This window comes from Rhinolophus hipposideros, assembly GCF_964194185.1.
Source record: "Rhinolophus hipposideros genome assembly, chromosome: 22".
Taxonomy (NCBI): Eukaryota; Metazoa; Chordata; class Mammalia; order Chiroptera; family Rhinolophidae; genus Rhinolophus; species Rhinolophus hipposideros.
The window spans coordinates 1108848-1131398 of NC_138068.1; the positions used below are offsets into that span (position 1 = coordinate 1108848).

General features: G+C 59.8%; 1 protein-coding gene across 2 annotated transcripts; it reads left to right on the forward strand.

The window, feature by feature from the left end:
* Positions 1-9128: 9128 nt before the first annotated feature.
* GATA5 (GATA binding protein 5) lies at positions 9129-18977 on the forward strand (the record flags this gene model as incomplete). Of its 2 annotated transcripts, none has more annotated exons than XM_081034467.1 (6): positions 9129-9672; positions 10868-11043; positions 17416-17541; positions 17986-18088; positions 18420-18535; positions 18849-18977. In XM_081034467.1, 6 exons carry the CDS (start codon positions 9129-9131, stop codon positions 18975-18977), a joined length of 1194 nt encoding a protein of 397 aa, XP_080890593.1. The 2 variants fall into 2 exon arrangements, with proteins under 2 accessions (XP_080890593.1, XP_080890592.1); XM_081034466.1 differs by having other exon boundaries at positions 17986-18076; positions 18390-18535.
* Positions 18978-22551: the final 3574 nt, after the last annotated feature.

Here is a 22551-nt window from a genome sequence, read left to right on the forward strand (position 1 = left end):
GCCATCCCAGGCAGCCCAACTGCAAGTCAAGGTGCCAGCCAGCTGCCCATCTAGGAGCGAGGCTCCAGGACACTCACCTCCTCCTGCTCTGGCCCCGGCCGTGGCTGACAAATGACCAGCAGACTGGAGCAGAGGACGTGGGACCAACTCTGCTGCTTCCAGCCAGGGACCAGCAGGCGGCCAGAAAGAGAAAGCCTCACCTCCAAGGCATCTGTGTAAGTGTGAGCCAGTGTGTGTGCAAATACGTGTGCACACACGTGTCAGGTGTGCCTGCATGAGCTCAGCCCTTTGCACCCTCGCTCCTGGAGCCAAGGATTGGGGAACATCTTCAGCCAGATGCTATAAAATGTGACTTGTTTCCATTGCTTTGTATTTACCTGTGTACTTTGGTTCATTGAGGAAAATATAGAAAATGCAAAAGTCTTAGATGAAGATGAAAGGAGCACATGGTCCCAGCCCTTCAATCATCTCTTTCTACCCAGACTCTTGGACGCTTTCATACCCTTTTCAGGCCCCTGGATTCTCATCGAAGACCTCTCCCGCCAGCAGAGGTGGGGCTGACGCTTTGACACCCCTGAAGTCTGTACATTGAGCAGACACAGTTGGAACGCGATAAACTTTGCTCTTGGCCAGGAAACCCCACCGTCCTGCCCACAGAGGTGAGGGCAGGAGGCTGGCTCCTGGGCTGTCACCCCCTGGGATCTTGGCGGAAAGAGCCCAGAGGCAAGCCTGGCACCCCTCCCCCCAATCCTGGTACCGCCCAGGAGACCCAACAGCCCAGGATGAATCCCAACCAAGATGGAGTGTCCAGGTACCTCACTGGGACCCTCTGCAGGGAGATAGTGGAGAGAGGAGGGGCGGGGACACAGAGAGGGAAAGAGAGAGAAAAAGAAAGACCAATTTTAAAGATGAGAGACAGAGCACTGAAGGGAGACAGAATGGTGAGGACGCGGGTGCCATGGGGCCCTGGTACCGCAGGACCCGCCCACAGGCTGCCTGTGTGTGAGCCCAGCCACCACTGGCCCCTGACTCTCCAAAGTGAACTCACGGAGGAGCCCTGGGTACCTTCTCCTGGAGTGGCTGCTGGGTCACATGGCCCAGCCCCTGGCACCTACAGGTGAGAATCAGAACTAAGTCCTGGCCTTCAGAAACAGGAGTCATCACACAGCCTCAGGTGGGTGTTATCTGGGAGCTCCAGGGGCTGGGGCCACCCGAGAGCCCCCAAGCCCTTCAGCTCCTGTCCTCAACAGGCCCAAGCCTGCTCCACTCTGGTAAAAGGGGTTTAGGAAACTTCATTCAGATGGAGAGTTGCACACTGCAAACTAGCTAAACAGACCCTGTGTGCCCATCAGTCAGTTTCTCGCTGGCATGCCTCCCCCCACCCCCGGTGTGATCTGAATTCAGCCCTCGGACTGGCCTCAGAGAGGTGTCTGGGGCTGAGAGCAGAGCCATCAGGTGATGCTGGGTAATTTACGGGGTGCAGGCCTGACCTGAGTTGTACCACCATCACCACCCCCACCCATCCATCTCCCAGCCCCTGTGAGTGGACAGCAAGGCCTCTCCTGGCCCCACCCCACCTGGGCCAGCGGGAAAGGACAGTCATTTACAACCTGCAGAGCCGGCCTGCTTAGGCCCGGCCCCCAGCCATCCTGGCCTCCAAGGGGCAGATGGTGCCTGAAGACCTGAAGTCCGAGGGCTGGCCGTGCTGGGGCCACAGTGAAACACAAGCTGCCCCGTTAAATGTGATAAACGCGAAGCATTCTTAGTGCCAGTGTGTCCTGAATCCCATGTGAGGCACACGAAAAAGAAACGTTAATTGTAGCTTATCAGATATTCAGGTTTAACGAGGTGCCTGTAAACTCTGGCCACATTCCCCCCCCCTCCCCCGTTTCCCATCTGGGGGCCTCCCTACCAGCACCCACAATGCATCCTGTTACCTCTGCCTCCTCGCTGGGACCCCCAAGGGCCAGAGGACGCTGCCCCTTCCTGGGTCTCCCCATCCACCCAGCTCTGAGCTATTGAGGCGGCATAAGAAATCATTTTCTTCCCACCTTCTGAGTTCTTCTAGCTGGGGTTATAATCACATTAACAGAGACAGATTAATGAGGAATTCACGTAAGCATGAAAATTCCAAAGACAGTGAGGCAAAATGGGGTGTACGTGTCATTTGGGACAAAGGAGAAGGGGGGGCAGGGTCTGGGGCTTCAAAGGGGAAGGAGACGATCAAACAGGCAACCCACAGGTACAGCAGGGCCTGGCGACCAGTTCCTAGCGGCACAGCTGAGGGGGGATGGTGTGGGGGGACGACAGCAGGAGGCCGCCCAGCTGGGGGCAGACCTCTGCCTGGGTGCCCTTCTGCACCACTCTTACCTCACACTGCTAAGGCTCCCTGCCTGAGCAGGATTTTTTTTAACTGAACCTCTTTAAGAAGGAAATGGGGAGGTAAAAATCTCTTCCTAAGTTTGTTGGTCTTTAATTGTTTTCAGCTCATAAAAAAAAAATCTGCATGGCAGGGGGTCATACTCTGGGGAGACTGGCTCCCAGATGATGCCATGGGGTTGAAAGGGAGGCAGGACCAGGAGGGGCAGGCCTGGGGGGGATCCCCTGCCCCCCCCCGGGGGGTTGCCAAGAGTGGATCAGGGTCCAAAGCCTAGAGGCGGCCCCTCCCCAGCCCCCAAGTGGGAGGTTGGTCACCCCCCAGGGAGAGTGCAGAAGGAGCCCTCGGGCTGTGCCCCTCTTGGCTGTGCAGCCTGGCAGTGGGGGCAGCTGACTCCAGGAAGGCTCTTCTCTCTCCCTCCACCGTCTCCTTGCCACAGCCATACACACACAGCCCCCTCCCCTGGAGGAAGTCTGGCATCAGACCCCCCATCTCCTCTTGCAAGGTCACGGGGAGGGTGGAATGGAGTGATATACGGAGAGCTCTGCCCCAGGAGTGGCACCCAGGAATGCTGGGCAAATGGCCCAGGGAGCCCACCCCATGGGGTATGACCAGATGGGCCAGGCCAGAGCAGCAGAGGTTCTGGGGGAGCGGTGACCCCTGCTCTGCCCTTAGCAGGTCCTTCTACCTGCTGGCTGGTTGCAGGATGAGGCTGACCAGCCCCTTTGTCATTGTCACTTGGAGCTTTTGGGCAAGGTCTCCTCCAGCAACACAGAGTAGCTACTGGATGATAAGTCAGCAGGAAATGGAGACAATCGGCTTTGTCACCCAAGAGTGGGTCTCTCTGGCCTGCTGGGTGGGAGATACACAACCACATGTGAATTTTTCCAGGCCCCACCAGCTGACATCACTTTGGAAAGGGGAAGGGCAAGTGGGTTTCTGTTTTATCTCCTGGGGTTTCCTGAAAAGGCTTTCTGCCCAGAAGATGGAAATACGCAAGCATGTGTGGGTGCGTGCATGTGTCTGTGTGTGTAATACACGTGGGTACATGTATGTGCCTATGTGTGCAAACATGCTTACATTTGGGACTTTGTTGAGGGTGTCACCACTCAACACCCTGGGCAGGATGTCCCCACCCCAACCCCCCCACCAAGCCTTGAGCAGACTGGGCTCCAGATCTGGGGAGCAAGCCCTCTCCCCAGGAACACAGCCCATGTACTGACTTATAATCGGGACAGTGAAGTTGTAGTCAGAGCTGAAGGGTGAGGGGACACCACGAGGCCCGACCTCGGCCCTCCTGCCACCCACGTGGCTTTGGTGAGGCCAGTCAGTCCTCATTCTGAGCCTCTGAGCCAGGAGAAGGAGGTTCGAACAGTGGCTCCCCAAAGAAGGTGCAGCTGAGCCCCAGGCAGCCACTGGGCAGCCAGCAAGGGGCGTGGTGACTGAAGCCGTGGTGCTGTGGCTCCTGCAGTCCACACAGGACCTCGTGTGCATGCAGGAACAGGGTGCAGGTAGCCTGGTACCCAGGAAACCCCATCTACAGCCCGGCAAGGGAGTGTGCCAGCTTCCTGGCCATCCCAGCGGCCAAGACTGTGCACGTCACTCACATGTGCCACACACAGCCCGTCCCCCCACGGTGGGCCCACGACACACACTTTTAGGGAGGATTGAGTGAATGATTGCACTTGCAACCAGACAGAGTTGCAGGTTATTATTTTTTGGGGAAAGGAAGGGAACAGGACTTTATTGGGGAACAGTGTGTACTTCCAGGCCTTTTTTCCAAGTCAAGTTGTTGTCCTTTCAGTCATAGTTGTGGAGGGCACAGCTCAGCTCCAGGTCCAGTTGCCATTGATAGTTGCAGGGGGCACAGCCCACCATCCCTCGCGGGAGTCAAACCAGCAACCTTGTGGTTGAGAGGACGCGCTCCAACCAACTGAGCCATCCGGGAGCTCAGCTCAAGGTGCCGTGTTCAATCTTAGTTGCAGGGGGCGGAGCCCACCATCCCGTGCAGGACTCGAGGAATCGAACTGACAACCTTGTGGCTGAGAGCCCACTGGCCCATGTGGGGATCGAACCAGCAGCCTTCGGAGTTAGGAGCACGGAGCTCCAACCTCACCGCAGGTTATTTTTTCACAGACAGGATTCCTGGGACCCACCCTCCTGTGCTGCATTACACTTCTGAGTGGGTAGTTTCAGCGTGCCGTGGATTTCCAATGCCAATGACGAGTGGAGGGAAGGCATGAACAAGGACCCTGGTCCTGAGCCGTGTGGGGCAAAACCCTGGTCCAGGAGAGGAGAGAGGAGCCCCTGCCCCGCGTGTGGGGAAGCTCTCCGGCTGAGGAGGCACCAGGGCACCACTTTTAAGTCAAATACTGTAATTCCACAGGGTGACATGTGGTTTTCATTTTTACCTTCTCCGGCAAAGTCAGGGACCTGTGGCCACAAAGAGCCCAGGACCATGCGATTTCGTTCAAGGTCAGGTGGCAGCTGATCTGTGGGGCAGCCGGGCGTCACCCAGGCCAGTGGTGGTGTCAGGCTGTTTTATTACCAGCGCGCGGCCCAGCCTGGTTCCCAGGCATCGTGGTGAAGTAATTTACAGCTAATAGACATGAGGGGGCTGCCTTGTCCAGCCGTCTGTTCCTCTATCCATCCTCTCTCGAGCTCAGCCCTGGAGGGGCCAGAGGCCCCTGCTTCACTCTCCTCCCCAGTGATGGGCCGTCCCCTGTCCCTGCTCCAGCACACCCACCCTCACGGGTACGCCCTTTCGGGGGCAGCTCCTTGGCTTGGAAGCTGGTCATAAATATCCCATCACGTGGTAGGACATTGGCTGCACACTCCCGGTGACGGGGAGATGAGCCCACTTGGAGCGTGTTATGTCTCCCCCAAAACAAACTTGCCTCGAGCTCTTCCCCAGAGGACCCTCCTCTAAGTGGGTTGTCTGGTGACCTGGCCAGCGAGTGCCTGCCAGCTGTAATGCTACGGGACGTCAGGAAGGGGCTTTGAAAGCAGATTGGGTTACATAAGTGATACGGCGCCCGTGAACTCTGTGTTCATTTCCTGCTCCCCTTTTCTCAGCAGCCAACTCGAGGCCCCGGCTGGGTCATCCACAGTGCAGGCTGTTTATAAGGCCTGGCGTCTCCCGTTCACTAATCCTCCCAAAAACCAGTCAAATACTGTAGGCAGGGACCAGCATCACCCCCACTCCACAGAGGAACGGAGGTACAGAGAGAAAAGTAACTCATCCAAGGTCATCTCAGCCTTGAGATGGCAAAGTGAAGCCCCAGAGTAGTTCTGATGAAGGCTTTGAGTTCACACTGTGCCCTGCTGTCTCCAAAGGTTTCCTCAGGGCTGTGTCTGCTTGGGAGTCACAACAGGACACACACAGCCATCTGACCACAACCCATGATAAGGCACAAGGGAGAGGACGCAGCAACTTATCAGGGCAGGTCACAGACAGAAGGGACCTTTCGAGGAGGCCTTGAGGGATGTGTAGGAGTTCAGCTAGTAGGGAAGATGGCAAAGGAAGAGCCCTCCAAGTTAGGAGCAGCATGGGCAAAGGCCTAGGGGAAAGACAGGCTTGCAGCTGGACAGACTAGCAGGGAGAGTGGTCCTGGTGGACTGGAGCACCTGGCTCCCTCCTGAGGGGCCATGGGAGCCTGACAGGGCAACTGCACAGAAGGATGACAGAGTCCTTCAGCGTCAGAAGGTGACGTGTGAGAGGGAGGGGGCGGCTGGGCAAGGCAGGTGTGGGGTGGGGAGGCACCTGCTGAGATGTCTTTTTGGTTCAAGTAGGAGGGATCTGTGATGGGGTCCGGATGCTGTCACAGACACCAGTGCCCCTCCCACCCTGTCACTGTGCCCAGGGGCTGGCAAGGGTTTACAGGGTTTCAGGCCTAAGGGGGTGGGCACATGCCAGCAGCAGCCTCTGCTTCTTGGGCCGCAGGGTGGTGATCTCACACCCACCTGGAGGGGCTACTGTCCCTGAGATGTCACCGAGGAGCAGCACAGCCCTGGAGACCCAGCAGACGGCCCTCCCGGTGGAGTGGGGCCCAGCCTGGGAGGAGCCTTCAAAGCAAGGAGTAAATCTCCTTCCCTGAGACCAGGGATTTAAGGCAGCTTCTGCCACCCCACCCCCACCTCCACACACTCTCACCGGGAAATTATACATGTCCAATTTAGAGATTTGTTAACAGAAAAAGTGACCAGACATTGTGTCCTTATGTCTATTTTTGCACTCTGTTTGTTGTAATTACCTTGTTTAATTACTAGCTATGTGACCTTGGGCAGGTTAGCTAACCTCTCTGTGCTTTGCTTCCCCATTTGTAGTGGGAATAATAATAACTTCATCTACCGCCTAAGATTGATGTGAGAATTAAATGGGAACATCATGAGACAAAGCCCAGCCCCCACTCCCCCATGCTGGTATTTGCTATTCAAGGACTTGGCTGGATTGTATTCCAAGTAAAAAATACATACAAGTCTCTCCCCCATCCCACCCCCAGGATCCCGGGTTTGCTGCTGGTCTTTCCTTTCTCTCTGGACCTTTTCTTTTTTTGGGGGGAGGGGACTGGAGTCTCCCCTTTTTGATGTCTCCTCAACCCCGTGCTGGGGGGGCATCTTCCTGTTGCATTTAAACCTTCTGGGTCACCAGTGTCTAATGGCCACAGGGCACAGGGAGGGTCAACCGCCTCAGTATCCTGTGGGTCCCAGAGACCACACTTTTGTGCCACGTAGGGCTCCTGGCACAGGGACTTTCCAGGACCTTGAACGGCACCAGGACCCCTCTCTGCCCTTGTGGGGCCCACTGTGAAAAAGAGAAAGATGGAGACCCACTGGTGAAATCTGGAGGGGGTGGGGCAAGGAGGAGGGGCGCTGGTTCAGACCCCAAAGGTAGCGATTAGGGAGAGCAGGAACCCTGGAGTCAGACTGGCAACAGGGACCCAGATCCTGAGGGTGGGAGAGGATGGACTGACTGGTGGTGGGGGAGTGTGGGAGAGAGGCTGGGGGCAGAGGGTAAGGGGACGACTGAAAGCCCCTGCTCTCCCCCCAGTGGCACACGCCAAGGCTTGTGAAGAGCCCAGAGCTGGCCGTGGAACCATCTGAGGTGTCCCTGGCCTGAGGTGTGTGTGGGGACCCTGCCTTCTGCCTTTTTGGACACTCCACCTTGGTCCACCCGGTGCCTGGATGTGCACCCGAGTCTGCTGTCCTCAGGGGAGCGCATGGAGAGGAATGGCCCGGGCCAGCGCACCCCCTCCACCTGCAGACAGTTCCTGGGAGTCTCGCCCACCCAGGGGGTGCCCCTGGCCCCAGACTGCATTCTGTGCACCCAGGACCATGAGCCGGAGGGCCTGCTTTGCAAACTAAAGACATTCATGATCCCAAGCCTGGCACAAGAGTGGCCTGGTGAGCCCTGCTTCCGCCCAGCCAGTGTATGGGACCTGCTGGGCACTGTCCCCAAAGAGAACCTGGGGGGAGGGGAGGGAGGCTTGGCTTATCCATCAGCGAAGGTGAGACGGAGGCGGCTCTGCCACAGCACTGCCACGGCTGCAACCACCCAGGAGGATGGGGCACCTCCATCCGGTGTCTGGTCCCGGGAGGAGACACTCCCTGTGTCCCCAGACGGCAGGCGAATGCAAAGCCCACCTAGGGGTGGGGGCGAGAAGCTGGGCTGGGACCTCACGGAAGGCGCTGGGGTGCCTCCAGACGGGTCTGCCAACCTGGGCACGCCCCCCCGCTGGGCACGCACTCAGAAGTTGCCCTGCTTGGTCAGAAATTGAGGAAACTGTGGGCCCCCCCAGGGACTTCGCGCCTGCAGCGGTCTTGACACATTCGGAGTCCAGGGACACCGAGCCGGGCTCCTCGTGGAAGCCGCATCCCCGGAGTCCAGGGGCGCAATGAGGGGGCCCCAACACTATGTCCGTGAGCGCGGTCGGCGGGGAATCACCGACTCGTCCACAAACGCAGAACCAGACAGCAGGCCAGCCTCGGAGGAACCTGTGGCTAGCGAGGAAGGCGGGCTGGGGATCCGCAAATCCCACGAAAAAATTTAGAGACGTCTCCGCGCCGCGAGTACGCCGGGGCCCCACCGAGCGCCGGCCGGCTCCTGTGGCCTGCGCTGGCCGGGACTCAGCGCGGGGTGCCCGGCGCCGTGCGCCCTCGTCGCCTTTCCCGCGGAGCCCCGCCGGCCCGGCCAGTTTGGGTCACGTGGCGCCGCGGCCGCAGCCCCTACGCTGACCCCGCGGGGAAGGAGGGGAGGGCGCCGGCAGCGAAGGGGAGGCGCGGCGGGGGCGGGCCGGGGCGGGGCTGCGCGGAGGGGCGGCGAGCGCCCGGGATTCCCTGCGGAGCCGCGCGGCCCCGGGCTCCCAGTCTGCAGCCCGCCCGTCGCCGGCCCTCCCGACGAGCCGGTGAGTGCCGTAGCCCTGCCGGTCGCCGTGCACCCCTGCCGGGCGTGGTGCCTTGTCCCAACCGCGGGGCCCCAGCGCCCAGGCCCTGCGCTCCTCAGCCCCCGCCAAGCCCACCCCGGGAACCTCCGAAGCCCGGACGGCGGAGGACGCGAGCTCAGCGCCCCGGCCCCTCACTTTTTGTCCCCTGGGTGCCGGGGCCCGCCCCAGGAATGGCCGGCTGCGGAGTGGGGAGCGCGGCCCGAGGGGCAGCACCTGCTGGGCACGAGCGCGGGCGGTGGCGGGGCGCACGGCGGCCGTGACCCCGACGCCTGTCCGTCTTCCCGCAGGTCAAGGCCGCGCCGGAGAAGATGTACCAGAGCCTGGCGTTGGCTCCGAGCCCGGGCCAGGCCGCCTACGCCGACGCGGGTGCCTTTCTGCCCCCGCCGGGCGCGGGCTCCCCGGTGTTCGTGCCGCCGGCGCGCGTCCCCTCCATGCTGCCCTACCTGCCGGCGTGTGAGCCCGGCCCGCAGCCGCCGGCACTCGCGGGGCCCCCCGGCTGGGCGCAGGCGGCGTCGGCGGACGCGTCCGCCTTCGGCTCCGGCAGCCCACACCCTCCGGCCGCGCAGCCGCCCGGGGCCGCCGCCTTCCCCTTCGCGCACAGCCCCCCAGGCCCGGGCGGCGGTGGCGGCGCGGGGCTCCGGGACGGCGGCGCCTACCAGGGCGCGCTGCTGGCTCGCGAGCAGTATCCAGCCCCGCTCGGGCGGCCGGTGGGCGCCTCGTACCCCCCCGCGTACCCGGCCTACGTGAGCCCCGAGGTGGCCCAGTCCTGGGCCTCCGGAGCCTTCGAGGGTAGCGTGCTGCACAGTCTCCAGGGCCGCCCGGCTGGCCTCCCAGGACGCAGAGCCACCTTGGGTGAGTGCGGGGCTGGGGGCAGCTGCATCGACCTGGGTCCGGACCGGGCTCAAACCCGCACCCTGCGAAATGCACAGCTTCCCGGTGGGCCCACGGCAGAGCAGCGCGGGGGCTGCCCCGGGGTCATTCCCTCAACCTCACCGACCGGACATGGAAAACCTGCTCCTGGAGTCCTTTTACACATTAGGAGGACAGTATCTATTTCTACCTTTCCTTCCTCATTCCAACATTCTGGACGGTGCCAGTTTGGAGCCTGTTAAACATGTTAAACGTTTTAAAGAAAAGTTTTGGAAGTAATTTTATAAAGTTCAAAATACTGGTTTATTTAAGTACGCTGCCACATGCGTCTCCGCTCTAGAATGTTCACATATTCTAATTCAAGACCTGATTCCATAGCTCCCCGGTATAAATTTGGATGATGGGATTCCAGGCCTGCAAAGCAGAGAACGATTCCACCCGGTTTCTGGGGCGTCAGTGCAACTGACCTTTTCTCTCCCTGGGGCTGAAAACCCAGGGCCCCGCCTCTGTTTACTGCCCCCCTGGTTCGCCCTCCAGCAGCCCCTCCCCCGGCAGCCGCCTTTTGGCCCCGCCGGCTCCTGGACGCAGGAAGCGGGTTCCCTTGGCCCTGGCGCCCACCCCAGCTGGGCGATGACTGATCCCCGCCCTGCCCCCGCCCAGTCCTGCCGCCGGAGTGTCGCCAGCGCCTGGCCCGGCCTGGAGGGGCCGGGGTCCTGTGTGCGCCCAAGTATCCGGTGAAGGCCCAGCTGCGGGTGCTGCCTCCCGAGGCAGGACAGTGATTGCAATCCCAACAAAGCTGACAGGACAGCAAGGCCCCTGGTCCTTGCAGGATCTGGAGATCCCCCATTTCCCATCATCCTGCTTCGCAGAGGGCAAGGCCCTTGGGCCCCCTCCCTCTGCCAGTGCAGCTGTTGGTGCTGGACCCTGGTCCCTGGGGGGGGGGCACTGCCTGTTGTCCTCCCTGGGCTTTCATTTATTAACCCTCCCCCACCTTATAAAAACAACCCTAAGCAGTGTTTTAAAACTGCGCAAACTTTGCTGTATGTAAATTAAAAATTAAATTAGATCAATATATTTGAAAATAAAATAAATTTAAAGCACACAAAAAAATTACTGCACACGCCCTCGGGCTCCAGGAAGAGCTGAGCCTTGTCCCACGAACTGCCTGTCCCCACAGTGTCGGACTTCTTGGAGGAGTTTCCCGGCGAGGGTCGGGAGTGTGTCAACTGCGGGGCCCTGTCCACACCACTGTGGCGCCGAGACGGCACCGGCCACTACCTGTGCAACGCCTGCGGTCTCTACCACAAGATGAACGGGGTCAACCGGCCACTCGTGCGGCCGCAGAAGCGCCTGGTGAGTGCACGGCCTTGGGGTGGCCGAGCAGCCAGAGTCCCGCGTGGTGCTGGATCGTGGTGCTGGATCGGGGAGGTGCTAGAGCAGGCGTACCCCAACACGTACCCCAACACAGGCGTGGGCCCTGCCGCCTGGCAGCCATGCACCTAGGACCTCTCAGGGAGCTGGGAGGCCCTGGCTATGGCAGGAAGGGACAAAGGACCCACTCCCCACGCTTGAGGCTGTGCTTTAGTGGGGTCTACAGGAGGGGTGGATTCCCCAGAAGGGCTCTGTCCCCGGACCTGGCTGGGCAAGGATGGCTATGGACCCTAACAGCCTTCTGGGGGCTCAGCCCTATGGCTCTGAGGGAGACCGGGGTCTGGGGGAGGACTGGGTGGGGGCAGGGCGGGGATCAGTCATCGCCCAGCTGGGGTGGGCGCCAGGGCCAAGGGAACCCGCTTCCTGCGTCCAGGAGCCGGCAGGGCCAAGCTTCATGTCTGGCCGGGTGGTGGGGGCGCAAGGGGATCTGGTGGGGGATAGGGCTGGAAGGGAAGGTGGTTGCTCGGTGGGTGCTGTGTTGGGGGACATGGGAGGGGTGTTGGGACTGCGGCCCCACTGGGGAGCACTGTCTACCCAAACCTTCAGGGGTGGGGAGCAGACCAGGTCTACGGTTGTCCCTGGCAAAGCTTGTTTTCACTTTTGGTTCCTTCTGGCGTGTGGCTGGGCAAGAATGAGGGGCTGAGAGCCCGACTTTTGCCCCTGGTGGGGCACAGCCAGAAGCGGCGCTAAGGTGTAAAGTTACTTTGTTCTATACCTTCTCAGAGGCAAACTTTGCTGTTCACGGGACTTTGTAAATAAGCAATAGGCCCTGCAAGTTGGTAAGGCTGCAGTGGCTCCTGGCCGAGCCCTGGGCAGGGGGACATTTCTGGGGTGTCGAGCCTTCGGTCTAACGCTGCTGTTCTGAGGCCTGTCGGGGCCAGTTGGCCGGTTCTGGACGGTTCTGGTGCCTCAGGCCCTGGCCACGGCAGCCCACTGGCTAGGGGAGCACCGGGCTGGCCCTCCCAGGCCCCAGACAGGGCAGGTAGGAGGCAGGGCTGACTGGGTCATGCAGTTCCAAGACAGCTCCTCTTTCTCCTGATCTGGTCTAGCGTTTGGGGCTCTGCAGAGCCCCAGCCACCCTCGCTGTGCCTTGGAGGGAAGGGGGCTTCTCAGAGTCCACATCACCCCTCACTCTCGTCTCTGACCCCTCTCCAGTGGTCATGTCCCCACCCCCAAGTGTGCTGTACTGGTCGGCATCTGGTGTGGCCCTCACTGATGGGGAAACTGAGGCTAAGAGGGGCAGATTCTTGGTGGACAGCAGCCCAGACCCCCAGCAGCAGGCAGCCCCCTTCCCTGGCTCCATCCGCCCTCCAAGCAAGGCTTGGAACTGGGTGCCAAGGACACACTAGTCAATAGGACAAGAAGGTGTGAGAGCTTCCTGCTTCTGCCCCCACCCCCAGGGCTCCACTCCCGGCAGAAAACTCCTGACTTGGGGGTGGACAGGCAGGACCCCCATGTAAGCACTGACGTATCTACCTTCACAACAGCCAGATGACAATCCTGGGGCTCAGAGACACTAAGCAACTTCCCTGGACACACAGCCTGCCAGCAGCAACCCCGATACAGGCCAGAACTGTGGGCCTTGGGCCCCACGTGCCCCCACGCATGCTGAGCCCCTGCCCCGGTGCTGGGTCTTCTGGCCCTGGCCCCTGGGAGATGAATTCAGGACTGTCCCCATACTGTTGTAAGGATCAAATAGACACTTGGGCTTTGGCCGGCTCCAGACAGGCTGAGCTCGGGCACTTGGCCTGGTGAAGCCTTTGTTTCCTGGCCTGGGGGAGACGATGTAATTAGGAGGCCTGCTGTGGGGATGGATCCCGTGTGCCTGCTCCTCTCCCCAAGGCCACAGGCCCAGCGGGGTGGACAGCCGGGTCACCCCTCTGTCCAGACTCTCGCAGCCCTGAGTGTGGAACACGCCCCAGAGGGATCTGCTGAGTGGGGCCGGGGTCAGGGGACATTCATAGGCCCCCTCAACTCCCCAACTCCCCCTGAGCAGGATCCTAGGGATTTCCTCTGACTTGCTTTGGGGTTCCTGCCTGGCACTCAGAGAGGGCAACCCCACCGATTGCCCTGTACGGGGCAGGTTGGCATGGAAACCCCAAGATTCTCAGAGTCCTGAGACCGGAACCCGACCCACACAGACCCAGACTTGCTCCCACTCCAGTGCCTCACTGTCCCTCATGTGTGGCCAGACCTGATGCCCCAGGAGGGGCCCCCCCAGAAGAACTTGTCCTAACCTTCTTTTAAATGATTACAAATGTCCAGTAGCGTGTCACCAAGAATGCAGGAATGTGAAATAACAAGCTCATGTCCCCCCGCCCTGCCGGAGCCCATATCTATGCTGCCCTTTGTGTCTTGTGTGCCGCCCTGGTTGCGTGTAGGCGGGGGACTTACCTTTGACCTGAGGCTTCCATCAGTGCAGACATGCAGCGCGGATAGTTGTGGGTTCCCCCATCCCCATGTGCGTGCCCCTCTATCTGCCTGCTCGTGGAGCCACGTGCTCTCTCTCCAAGCCCCACGGACACAGGTGCCCACAGCCAAGGTCAGCAGTCGGCAGGTCCATCGGCCCCGGGCCGGCTCTGGCACCAGCTCCGGGAAGTGGCCAGTTCCCCGGGGATGGGGGTGGGGGTGCCTAGCATCCTTCGAAGAGGGAATCGGACCTTGATTGGGCCTCCGACCGCTCACCGGCCAGGTGTTCCTTCCGGCACAGCTGCACCTCGCAAAGTCCCATCCTGGCAGTTTGCCCTGAGCAGCAAGGGGCACCCGCTTTGTCAGGTAAAGTGCCCATCACAGCTCCTCTTCCAAGAGCACTGGGGGACCAACTGGAAGCCGCAGCCATTTTTTGCTGCTCTACCTCACAATGCGACCTGGAGCGCTTACTTTATTCTCTCTGAGGGGGATGTGACATCCTCCCCCCTGCCCCCCCACTCCCTCTGTGTCTGCTGCAGCCCGCCAGCGCCCTGACTACTTCGGGTGTCCCAGAACTCAGGGCGGCTCTGTGGCGGCCAGCAGGCTTTGAAGTTTTGCTTCTTTTGAAAAAAACAGACCAAAAAAGAAAAACAAAATGCAGCCGGAGAGGCCTGGCGGTTAGGGGGCCCTGAGAGTGGCTGGGCCTGGCTGCTTGTCCGGACAGTGAGGAAGGACAGATGGAGGCTCCAGGGACGCGTTCCTGGAGTGTGTTTGGCCAACCGAGGTGGTTCTTTCCACCCCAGGAGCACATGGCCCCACTGGCCCCTCAGCGTCTCTGAGCCTCAGTTTCCCCTCTGTGAAATGCAGTCCTGTGAGGGAGAGGACAGGATCAATGAGCAAACACTTCAGATTTTTTCTGAGGGATTTTTTTTCCCTTTTCTTAATTTCCAATTTCTTAATTTTCGTTTGTACTCACTGTAAAAAGATTGCAGCGTGGCTTCCAGGTTTCGCCTTGCCCTCCCAGGGAGAGGGTGACAGAGCTGCATGCTTCAGGGGCTGTTTTCTGTGTGTACATGCTCTGCACGGTCCACCCGCTGCGGTCGCTCCCCGCAGCCCCGTGCACAGGGGATATCTGGTGGTGTGCATGAGTCTGGGGGTGAACCCGCATGTGTACACCCCTGTGTGCGGCGTGCTGTTGAAAACGCTCTTACTTTGGCAGCTTTATGCCCTCTCGGGAATGTTGGTGGAGGAAGGATTTTAGTAAGAAGTGGCCTGGATGGCGACATTCACACATGATTCCTACGTTTCAGTGATGATGGGTTTTTCTGAACATGGGATGGCAGTGTGGATGAGAAGGCAAGGAAGGTTTGTAAACGTGCCTGAGGGTCCCAGCTGCATGGGGAAAGAGAGGGGCCTCAGGCCCTGGTCCCCACTGGTTTGAAGGCACAGCAGGAGGTGGGGACTAAGGTGGGACCCAAGAGGGAAGGTGAGGGTCATCAGATAAAATACAGGACTGCACAGTTAAATGTGAATTTCAGACAAACAACAAACAGCACTTGAGCATTTATGCGTCCACAATGTTGCATGAGGCAGCTCACACAGCATGTGTCGCCTCCCCCGCCAATTCACATCTACCTGGACATCCTGGGGTTTTTGCTAAATCTGGCGGCCCTGGGGGAGGTCCCAAGGCCGCCTCCCACTTTAGGAAGGTGGGTGGATTAGAGGCTCAGGGCATCCTGGCCGGGAGGGTGGCAGGCTGGGAGCAGACCCTTCCTCACGCTGGACAGTGGGCACTGCTCCTGGTCCCAGGAGAGGCACATAGAAGGGAGAGGAGGGAAGGGAAGGAGAGACCCTCGCCTCAGTAGAAGCAGCTGCTTTCTAGACAAGGTCAGGCTGTGGCCAGGGGCTTCCCGGGAGAGACAGGCTGGGTGGGGGCCCAGTGCTCCTGCTGAGGAGGGACACAATGGTCTGCCCTGGGGCTGTGGCCACCACCTTCCTTTCAGTTTGGCCGGGGCCTCAGCTGGGTGCCAGCTCTTTTCGCTCCAGACTGTGGGCAATTCCCACCCCCAGGTGTCCCCGGGGAGACCCCTGAGAGGCTGGACATCAGGTCTGACAGAGCCGTGGCCTCCAGAGGCCAGCGCACCCGCCCCGCGTTCCCTTGGGCGTCTCCAGAGCCACGTTCCTTCCTTGTCTTTTGGCCCTTTTGTTTGGAGCCTGGGGAGGGGGCGTCCTGCACGGAGACTGCAGGCCGAGCCTCAGATTAAATGGGGCAAATTCTCTGGAGCTTCTGGCGGCTGCCTGCAGCCTGGGGGAGAGGAGGGGGAGGAGGTATTTTAGTGCCTTGAGTTTTCTTGGGAATGGCTGGTGTGCAGGCTTCAGACAAGCCCCCCTCTCCCTCCCAGGCTGTTCACAGGGGGCAGGCCTGTGCCCTTGACCACTGACCATGGCCTGGGGGGAGGCGAGGGGGTGGTCAGCAAGGTTGGCTACCCTCAGTCATTGCAGAAGGAAGGATCCTAGAGATTGCTGACAGGTGGGGCAACTGAGGCTGGCCCCGTCTGTTCTCCCCTAACCCAGGACAGGTTCCTTTCCTGGCTTAGTTTGTCCCTCTCTTGATTGCCCTCTGACTTAGCCCTGGGCTGGACAACACCGAGGAGGGGACATACATTCTTGGGACAAGTTTGAATGTGGGGTCCTCATAGGTTTCTGTCCTGATGCCCAAGGTGCTGCTGGAACATTGTAGCAGATGTCACTGGTCTGACCCTGGGTTCGATACCCTGCATCACTGTGGCCCAGGCGAGGGGACCAGGGGCCTGGACCATGCAGGGACAAATGGAGGAAAGGGTGGGACAGGTTCAGGGGCGTCGAAGAGCAGGGGCTGGGGATGAGAGAGCAATACCCCCGAGGACAAAGCCTGGAGGCAGGTAGCTGGGGAGGGGTGGTGCCATAGGCAGGCTATGCTGCTGGGATACGGGAAGGGCTTGGGGTCTGAGGGCCTTGGGGGGCCCTGGGCCTGACACAGAGCCTCTGGAGCTCCCAGGCCGTGGGTGACAAGACCCCATTCAAACACCAAAATGTGAGCCGCACAGAATCCGTACTGAGAGAGAGGCGTCTCAGGGAGCATGGGGAACCCTGAGCTGGAGGGGGGGACCCCAGCAGGCCTGCAGCAGCAACTCCCCAGCAGCCAGCTCTCCAGGGATCCCTGGAGTTGGTGCTGTCCACAAATGCAGGAAGGTTTGGGGTCCCCAGTGAGATATGGACCTGCAGGATTGGAGGTCAGTTCTTCTGGGAGGCATGGGAAGGAGACAGGTTCCTGGAAGTTTCCGTATGAGCCCACTGCAGCTCTGACAGAAGGCACGGTGAGCGGCAAGGGGGTGATGTAGGCCAGTGGGACCTGGTCCCCTCAGCCCACCGTCCCATGGAGAGGTGTCGAGCTGAGCCCCTGTTTGGAGTCCCAGGTCTTGGGGAGCAGGTGCTCAGAGGGACCAGCAGGGCCCTGAAAGTCCAGCCTGGAGCCTAACCTGTCTCTGCCAGGTGCCCAGGCCCCTGAACTCGACGTGGAGTAGCACGGGGTCTTAGCCACTGAAAAGAGACAATAAGAGCAAAATGGCGGTATGTCTATCCTGGGTCTTCATGATATCTTAGCCCCACTAACAGGCCTGTGGTGGGTCTGTCATCACCTCCATTTTACTGATGGGGAAACTGAGGCCCAAAAGTGAAGTGACCTGTGCTGAAGCTCATGGAGTGCAGGGCGGCTTTATGACACCTTCTCTTCAGCCCCTATGGGCTGGGGCCTGGCTGCCAGTCAGTCCTGAGCCCACTCCGTCTGCCCCTGGCAGCGCTGGTTGGCCCCAGCACCGGGTTCACACCAGCCTCCTCCATCCACAGTCCTCATCCCGCCGTGCCGGCCTCTGCTGCACCAACTGCCACACGACCACCACCACACTGTGGCGGCGAAACACAGACGGCGAGCCTGTGTGCAACGCCTGCGGCCTCTACACGAAGCTGCACGGGGTGAGTGGGGGCAGGGCAGGTGGGATGGAGCATGCTGCCCCTGCTGGGTTACTTGACCAGTCCTCCTGCCCTGAGAGACCAAGGGGCTGGGAAGGAATGAGGCAGCAGTGGCACGGGAGCTGGCCGTGTTACACGCGTGTTACACACTTGGCCCCATGACCATACTGTTACTTTTAGGCCCATTGTGCAGACGGGCTCACTGAGGCTCACCCACAGCCATTCAGCCGAGGGCAGAGGCTCGACACCTAGTCCTGCCTCGGCACCCCTGGAGCCCCCCTGGCCCAGGGGCTCTGGGAGGTTACGGTGGGATGGATCCTCCCCGCCCCACCTGGAGGAAAGCGCCATCCAGGGCAGCAGCTCACCCAACAGGGTTGTGAGGACACGTCGGCTCCAGGGGTGAGCAGGGAGAGAGACCAGCCACCCACCCCTGCCTGTCTCTGCCAGGTGCCCAGGCCCCTAGCAATGAAGAAGGAAAGCATCCAGACGCGGAAACGGAAGCCTAAGAACATCACCACCAAGGCCAAAGGCTCCTCAGGTGCGGGCCAGGGCCCACCAGGACGCTGGGAGGGAGCCTGGGCCCCAGCCACTGGGATCACCCCCAGCCCCTCTGCCAGGACGCATATTCTCTCTGTGGAATCACTTTGAGTGTCTCACATTCCACCATTAGAGATTTACATGTTGGGTGCAAGCTTTGTCCTCCTGAAATACAAATACCCCCACTCTGTCCTGGGGTGGCTCTGGTTGGGGGAGGGGCCTGGTGGCCTGAGCTCACCCAGCCTGGGGCAGGGAGGACTGAGGAAGCCACACCCAGCCTGGCTCACTCTGACCAGTGCTGCTACATGTGGCAGCTTCTGTAAACGCCCCACCTTCCCTCCCAGCGTCCACAGCCTCCCCACCATCCTCTGTCCCCAACCCTGAGAGCTCAGTGGCCACTTTGAAACCTGAACCCAGCCTGGCGTCCCCTTCATGCTCTGGGCCCAGCATCATCTCCCAGGTAAGGCAGATGGGGTGGGGTGGTTGCCCAGAGCTGGCTCCCGGTTCCTCAGGGAACCCTGGCTCCCCGGCCAGGGCATAACCCCTGCTGGCCTCTCCCAGGAGCTCAGGGCTGGGCACACAGTTGGTCATTGGTACCGAGAGCTGACCTGTGGCAGACGCTGGGCTGAGAGCCCTGCCTGTGTTATCACTTCTACCACACAAGGGTCCTCCACCCCATCCCAAGAGTGAGGAAGCCCCGTTGTGTGGGCTCCCAACTCCACCTGGGGCCACGGTGTTCCTGCATTTTCACATGTCCCCTGTCCTCCCTGCAGGCCTCCAGCCAGGTGGAGTTCAAATTCGAGCCTGAGGACTTCTCCTTCCCCTCCACTGCTCTGGGTCCCCAGGCTGGCCTCGGAGGTGCCCTGCGCCAGGAGGCCTGGTGTGCGCTGGCCTTGGCCTAGGTCGCCAGTCACCCACCGGACCCACCTTGCTACCTGTGTCGCTCCAGCTCAGCAGAGAGACCATCCGCCACCCTGCCAGAAGACAAGGGAGCTGGCAGGCCCTCCAGGCACGGCGTCCCTCAGCAGGTGGCAGGGAGGCTTTCTGCGTACAGCAGCCAGACCCCAGAGCAGGAGGAAGACTGCTGGGAAAGGGCTCAGCACCCCCCAGACAGCGAGGGACCCCTAAATGCTGCACGAGGCTTGGAACCACACTGACCACTCCAGCCAAGGCTGAGCCAGGGTGCCCACTGCCACCTTGAACTCTGTTGTCAGCACTCGCTGTTGTCATGTTTACAGGTTGCAGCAATTGGAAAAAACCCAACCTTTTGTTGTAAAGCCAGGATCACAAGTGGCCAGGCCCAAATGGGAATGAGGGCAACAGCCGGCTGGGAACGCCCTCAGGCCTCAGGGTCTGTCCTTCATTTCCCGCGTTTGAATGATGGAGCCACGGCACAAAAACCTTTTCTCCTCTGAGTGCAGGCCTGCCAGGGATTGGTGTCCAGGTCGTGCATTGCACCAGGATGGCACCCCAGGGGAAGTCCTTCACACCCCTGGCCAGTGGGGACTTGTGTATTTATTTGGACGGTTTTCCCAGAGGGGGCAGTAAAGGGCCTTGTTCTGACCAAGTCTGTCTATGAGCATCTCTAGTAGGCAGAGGAAGTACCTGGCCCCGTTCTGACCTGCACAAGCTGCTGGCTTGTCTGGGGTCCCAGCAGAATGGTGAATCCCACCCCCTTTCTCTTTCAGAAGCCCTCCCCTCACAGGGTGGGTTCACAGATGAGGTGGTCATGCCTGCTGGACGCAACTCTGCCCAAGGGAGCTGATGGATGGCTCCTAACAGCTTGACGTTGGGGAGGCCTTAGGGACCAGAGGGGGGTGGGGCTCGCCCGCCCAGGGCCACAGCATCGCCTCCATTCAGGTGCCGCCTGTCCCCGAGACCTGATTTTTCCAGGGAAGCCAGAAACTGGAATTTTTTTATTTTTATTTTTTAATGTAAAATCTTCCGACTGAATGTTTCTTTCCCCAAACTCTCAATTTGATTCAAAGATCTTTTCAATATTATGAGCCAGCAAGACAGCTGTGAGCCCGCCACCATCGTGCCAGTTTGTTTCCCTGGCGTCAGCTTCCAGAGTGTTTCCGTTCATCCTGCAGTTGTCCCTTGAGATTCAACCAGCCCAATCTCCACATGATGTTGTCTTTTTTTTTTTTTTTAAAGACAAATGAGGCCATAAGGAAACATGTGAAATAAAGACCTTGACTTTGGTTTCCTCTCCCATCACCTGTGGGATTTCCCGGCCTCATCCCTGCCTGCCAGGTCGGCAGCAAGTCCAATGTCCATTCAGACTGCCTCTCCTTTCAGAAACGCGTCCCAGGGACTGGCCTGCTGGACTTCACTGGCCACTTTGAATCCCTTTGAGGTCGCCCACCAGCCTTGTTCCGCATCTATGAATTGGGGGTCCCCAGCTTCCCACACGGAGAGAGGCAGGAGGACCTTCCCCCAATGGGTCAGTTAAATGCAGAGTCTCATGGGCCTGGGAACCTGTGTCAGCCACACCGGCCAGTACCAGGCCGCAGAGGAAAGCCCTTGGGGGCAGGGTCTGCCTAGGGGCTCAAACCAGCACTTTCCACAAGTGGACTGGATGGGAGAGATGGGAACAGGCGGCCGGGCCCAGGGTACACATGCCTGGTGGCCAGACGTGAGACCACTGTCCTGGGATGAGCTTGCTACCATCTTGTCTCCATGCCCACAGGCCTCGGGCTGCCTTTCCAGGAGACCATTCACAGTGAGGAAACTGAGGCAGAGAGCTTGAGGGGTGGCCCAGCTGGAAAGTGGGGAGTCCCCTTCCCATCTCCTTGTCCAGCATCCCCTCACCTGCTCGTGGAGCTCTGTCCTATGAGCCCCATCACTTGTTCTTCCCGCTCCGTGGGGGTGGGCACCATTCTCCCCCTTCATGATGAGAGGAACCAACACAAGAGGTTACAGGAAGCTCAGAGAGGTGACGCGAGACACCAGGTCACAGCAGGGCCCACACTGCAGCATGCCGCCTTGGAGCCCAGTGGCTTCTGTCGGAACCTCAGTTTCCCCATCTGTAGGTGGAAGAGGGTGCCACATGCCTATGCCTGGGTCTGAAATCCATGCCCACATGCAGCAGGCACAGGCCCTGGGAGCCCCCAGTATGTGGAGACAGCGTTCAGGGTTCACCAAACCAAGGAGGTTTCCTTGGTCCCCACAGATGGAGGGGAGGAGGGCCGGTTGCCCCAGGGGACCCTGTCTGTCTGTCCCCATGAGGAGGGGTCACCAAAGAGAAGGGGAGATTTGGCAGAGCAGGAAGGAAGAAGCGATCTTTTCCATCTGGTTTTGTCATTTTTAAGGACATGCCCAGGATGAGGGAGGCTGAGCACCCCATCTCTGGGCATGGGCATTGCTACTAAATTTAAGCTTCCCTCCCCCCCCCCACGTGCCTTTCCAGGGCCGGAAGCTGTCAGGACCTGGAGCCTTAATATAGCCTCCGGGCACCCCACTTCCTGCAGCTTTTCCGCCTGCCCTCCACCCCTCGGCTCTGCCCAGCTGGTCACAAACAACTGGATGCTGGGGAGGCTGGCAGGCCTGAGCTGCCCGGGGCCGCTAATCAGAGTGACAGGATGGAAAGAAAGGGCGCTTCGTCTGTCTGCACTGCCTGACTCTGCACACTTCATTTCCCATCCTCCCTTGAGCTGAAGCTGACTTCCAGAAAGCTTGGAGGAGGGGAACCCCCTGTTGTGACTGTCCCCTCCCATCCACAGAGCGTCCACAGAGTCCCCACTGGGTTCTGTCCTGGGTGCCTGGGGAAGGGAGAAGACCCTGCCGACCAAGCCGAAAAATGGAGCACACAAGGCATGGAAAAAGGGGAGACACCCAGTGTCCCCTCAGTTGGCATTTCTTGAACCAGAACAATTTATAAAGCACCTTAAAGCCCTGAATTCATTGCTTCACTCCAGACACAGAGCAACAGCCAAAAGTGTCCGGGGGCAATCCTGCAGAAGCAGCCCCCGCTACACACATGGTGTCCTCGATTATGGTGTCAGCGTCGGTGACACCCAGTGGCTCCCGTCACTCCGCCTTTTGGTTCTGCTGCCGTCTGCTGCAGTGGGGTGTTCCTTACACATCCTTCAGCCCCATGGCATGCGTCCCTCCCTTGGGCCTCATCCAGCTGCCCAAAACCCAGAGATGCCCAGCGGGGCCAGGGTTATGGGCTGATTACCCCTTTGTTAGGCAATGATCGGCAGGCTCCAGAATGGGTGCAAATCCTCCAGGGTGCTCATCTGGGAAGCCATGTGCTGATTAAGAAGGAAAATTGTCCTTGGGGGAGGGAATGTAGGCATCACATTTTTATTTGACCAAATGAGGACTTTTCTTAGAGAAGGCCAGGTGCTGCTGTCACCATCATTCTGCCACCAAACACAGGGGAAGGCATGGTGTCTTCACACCCATCTGTCACTTCTCTCCTTTGCCACAAGCCCAGGACAGATCATGATGGCTCAGGGCTGCCATTCT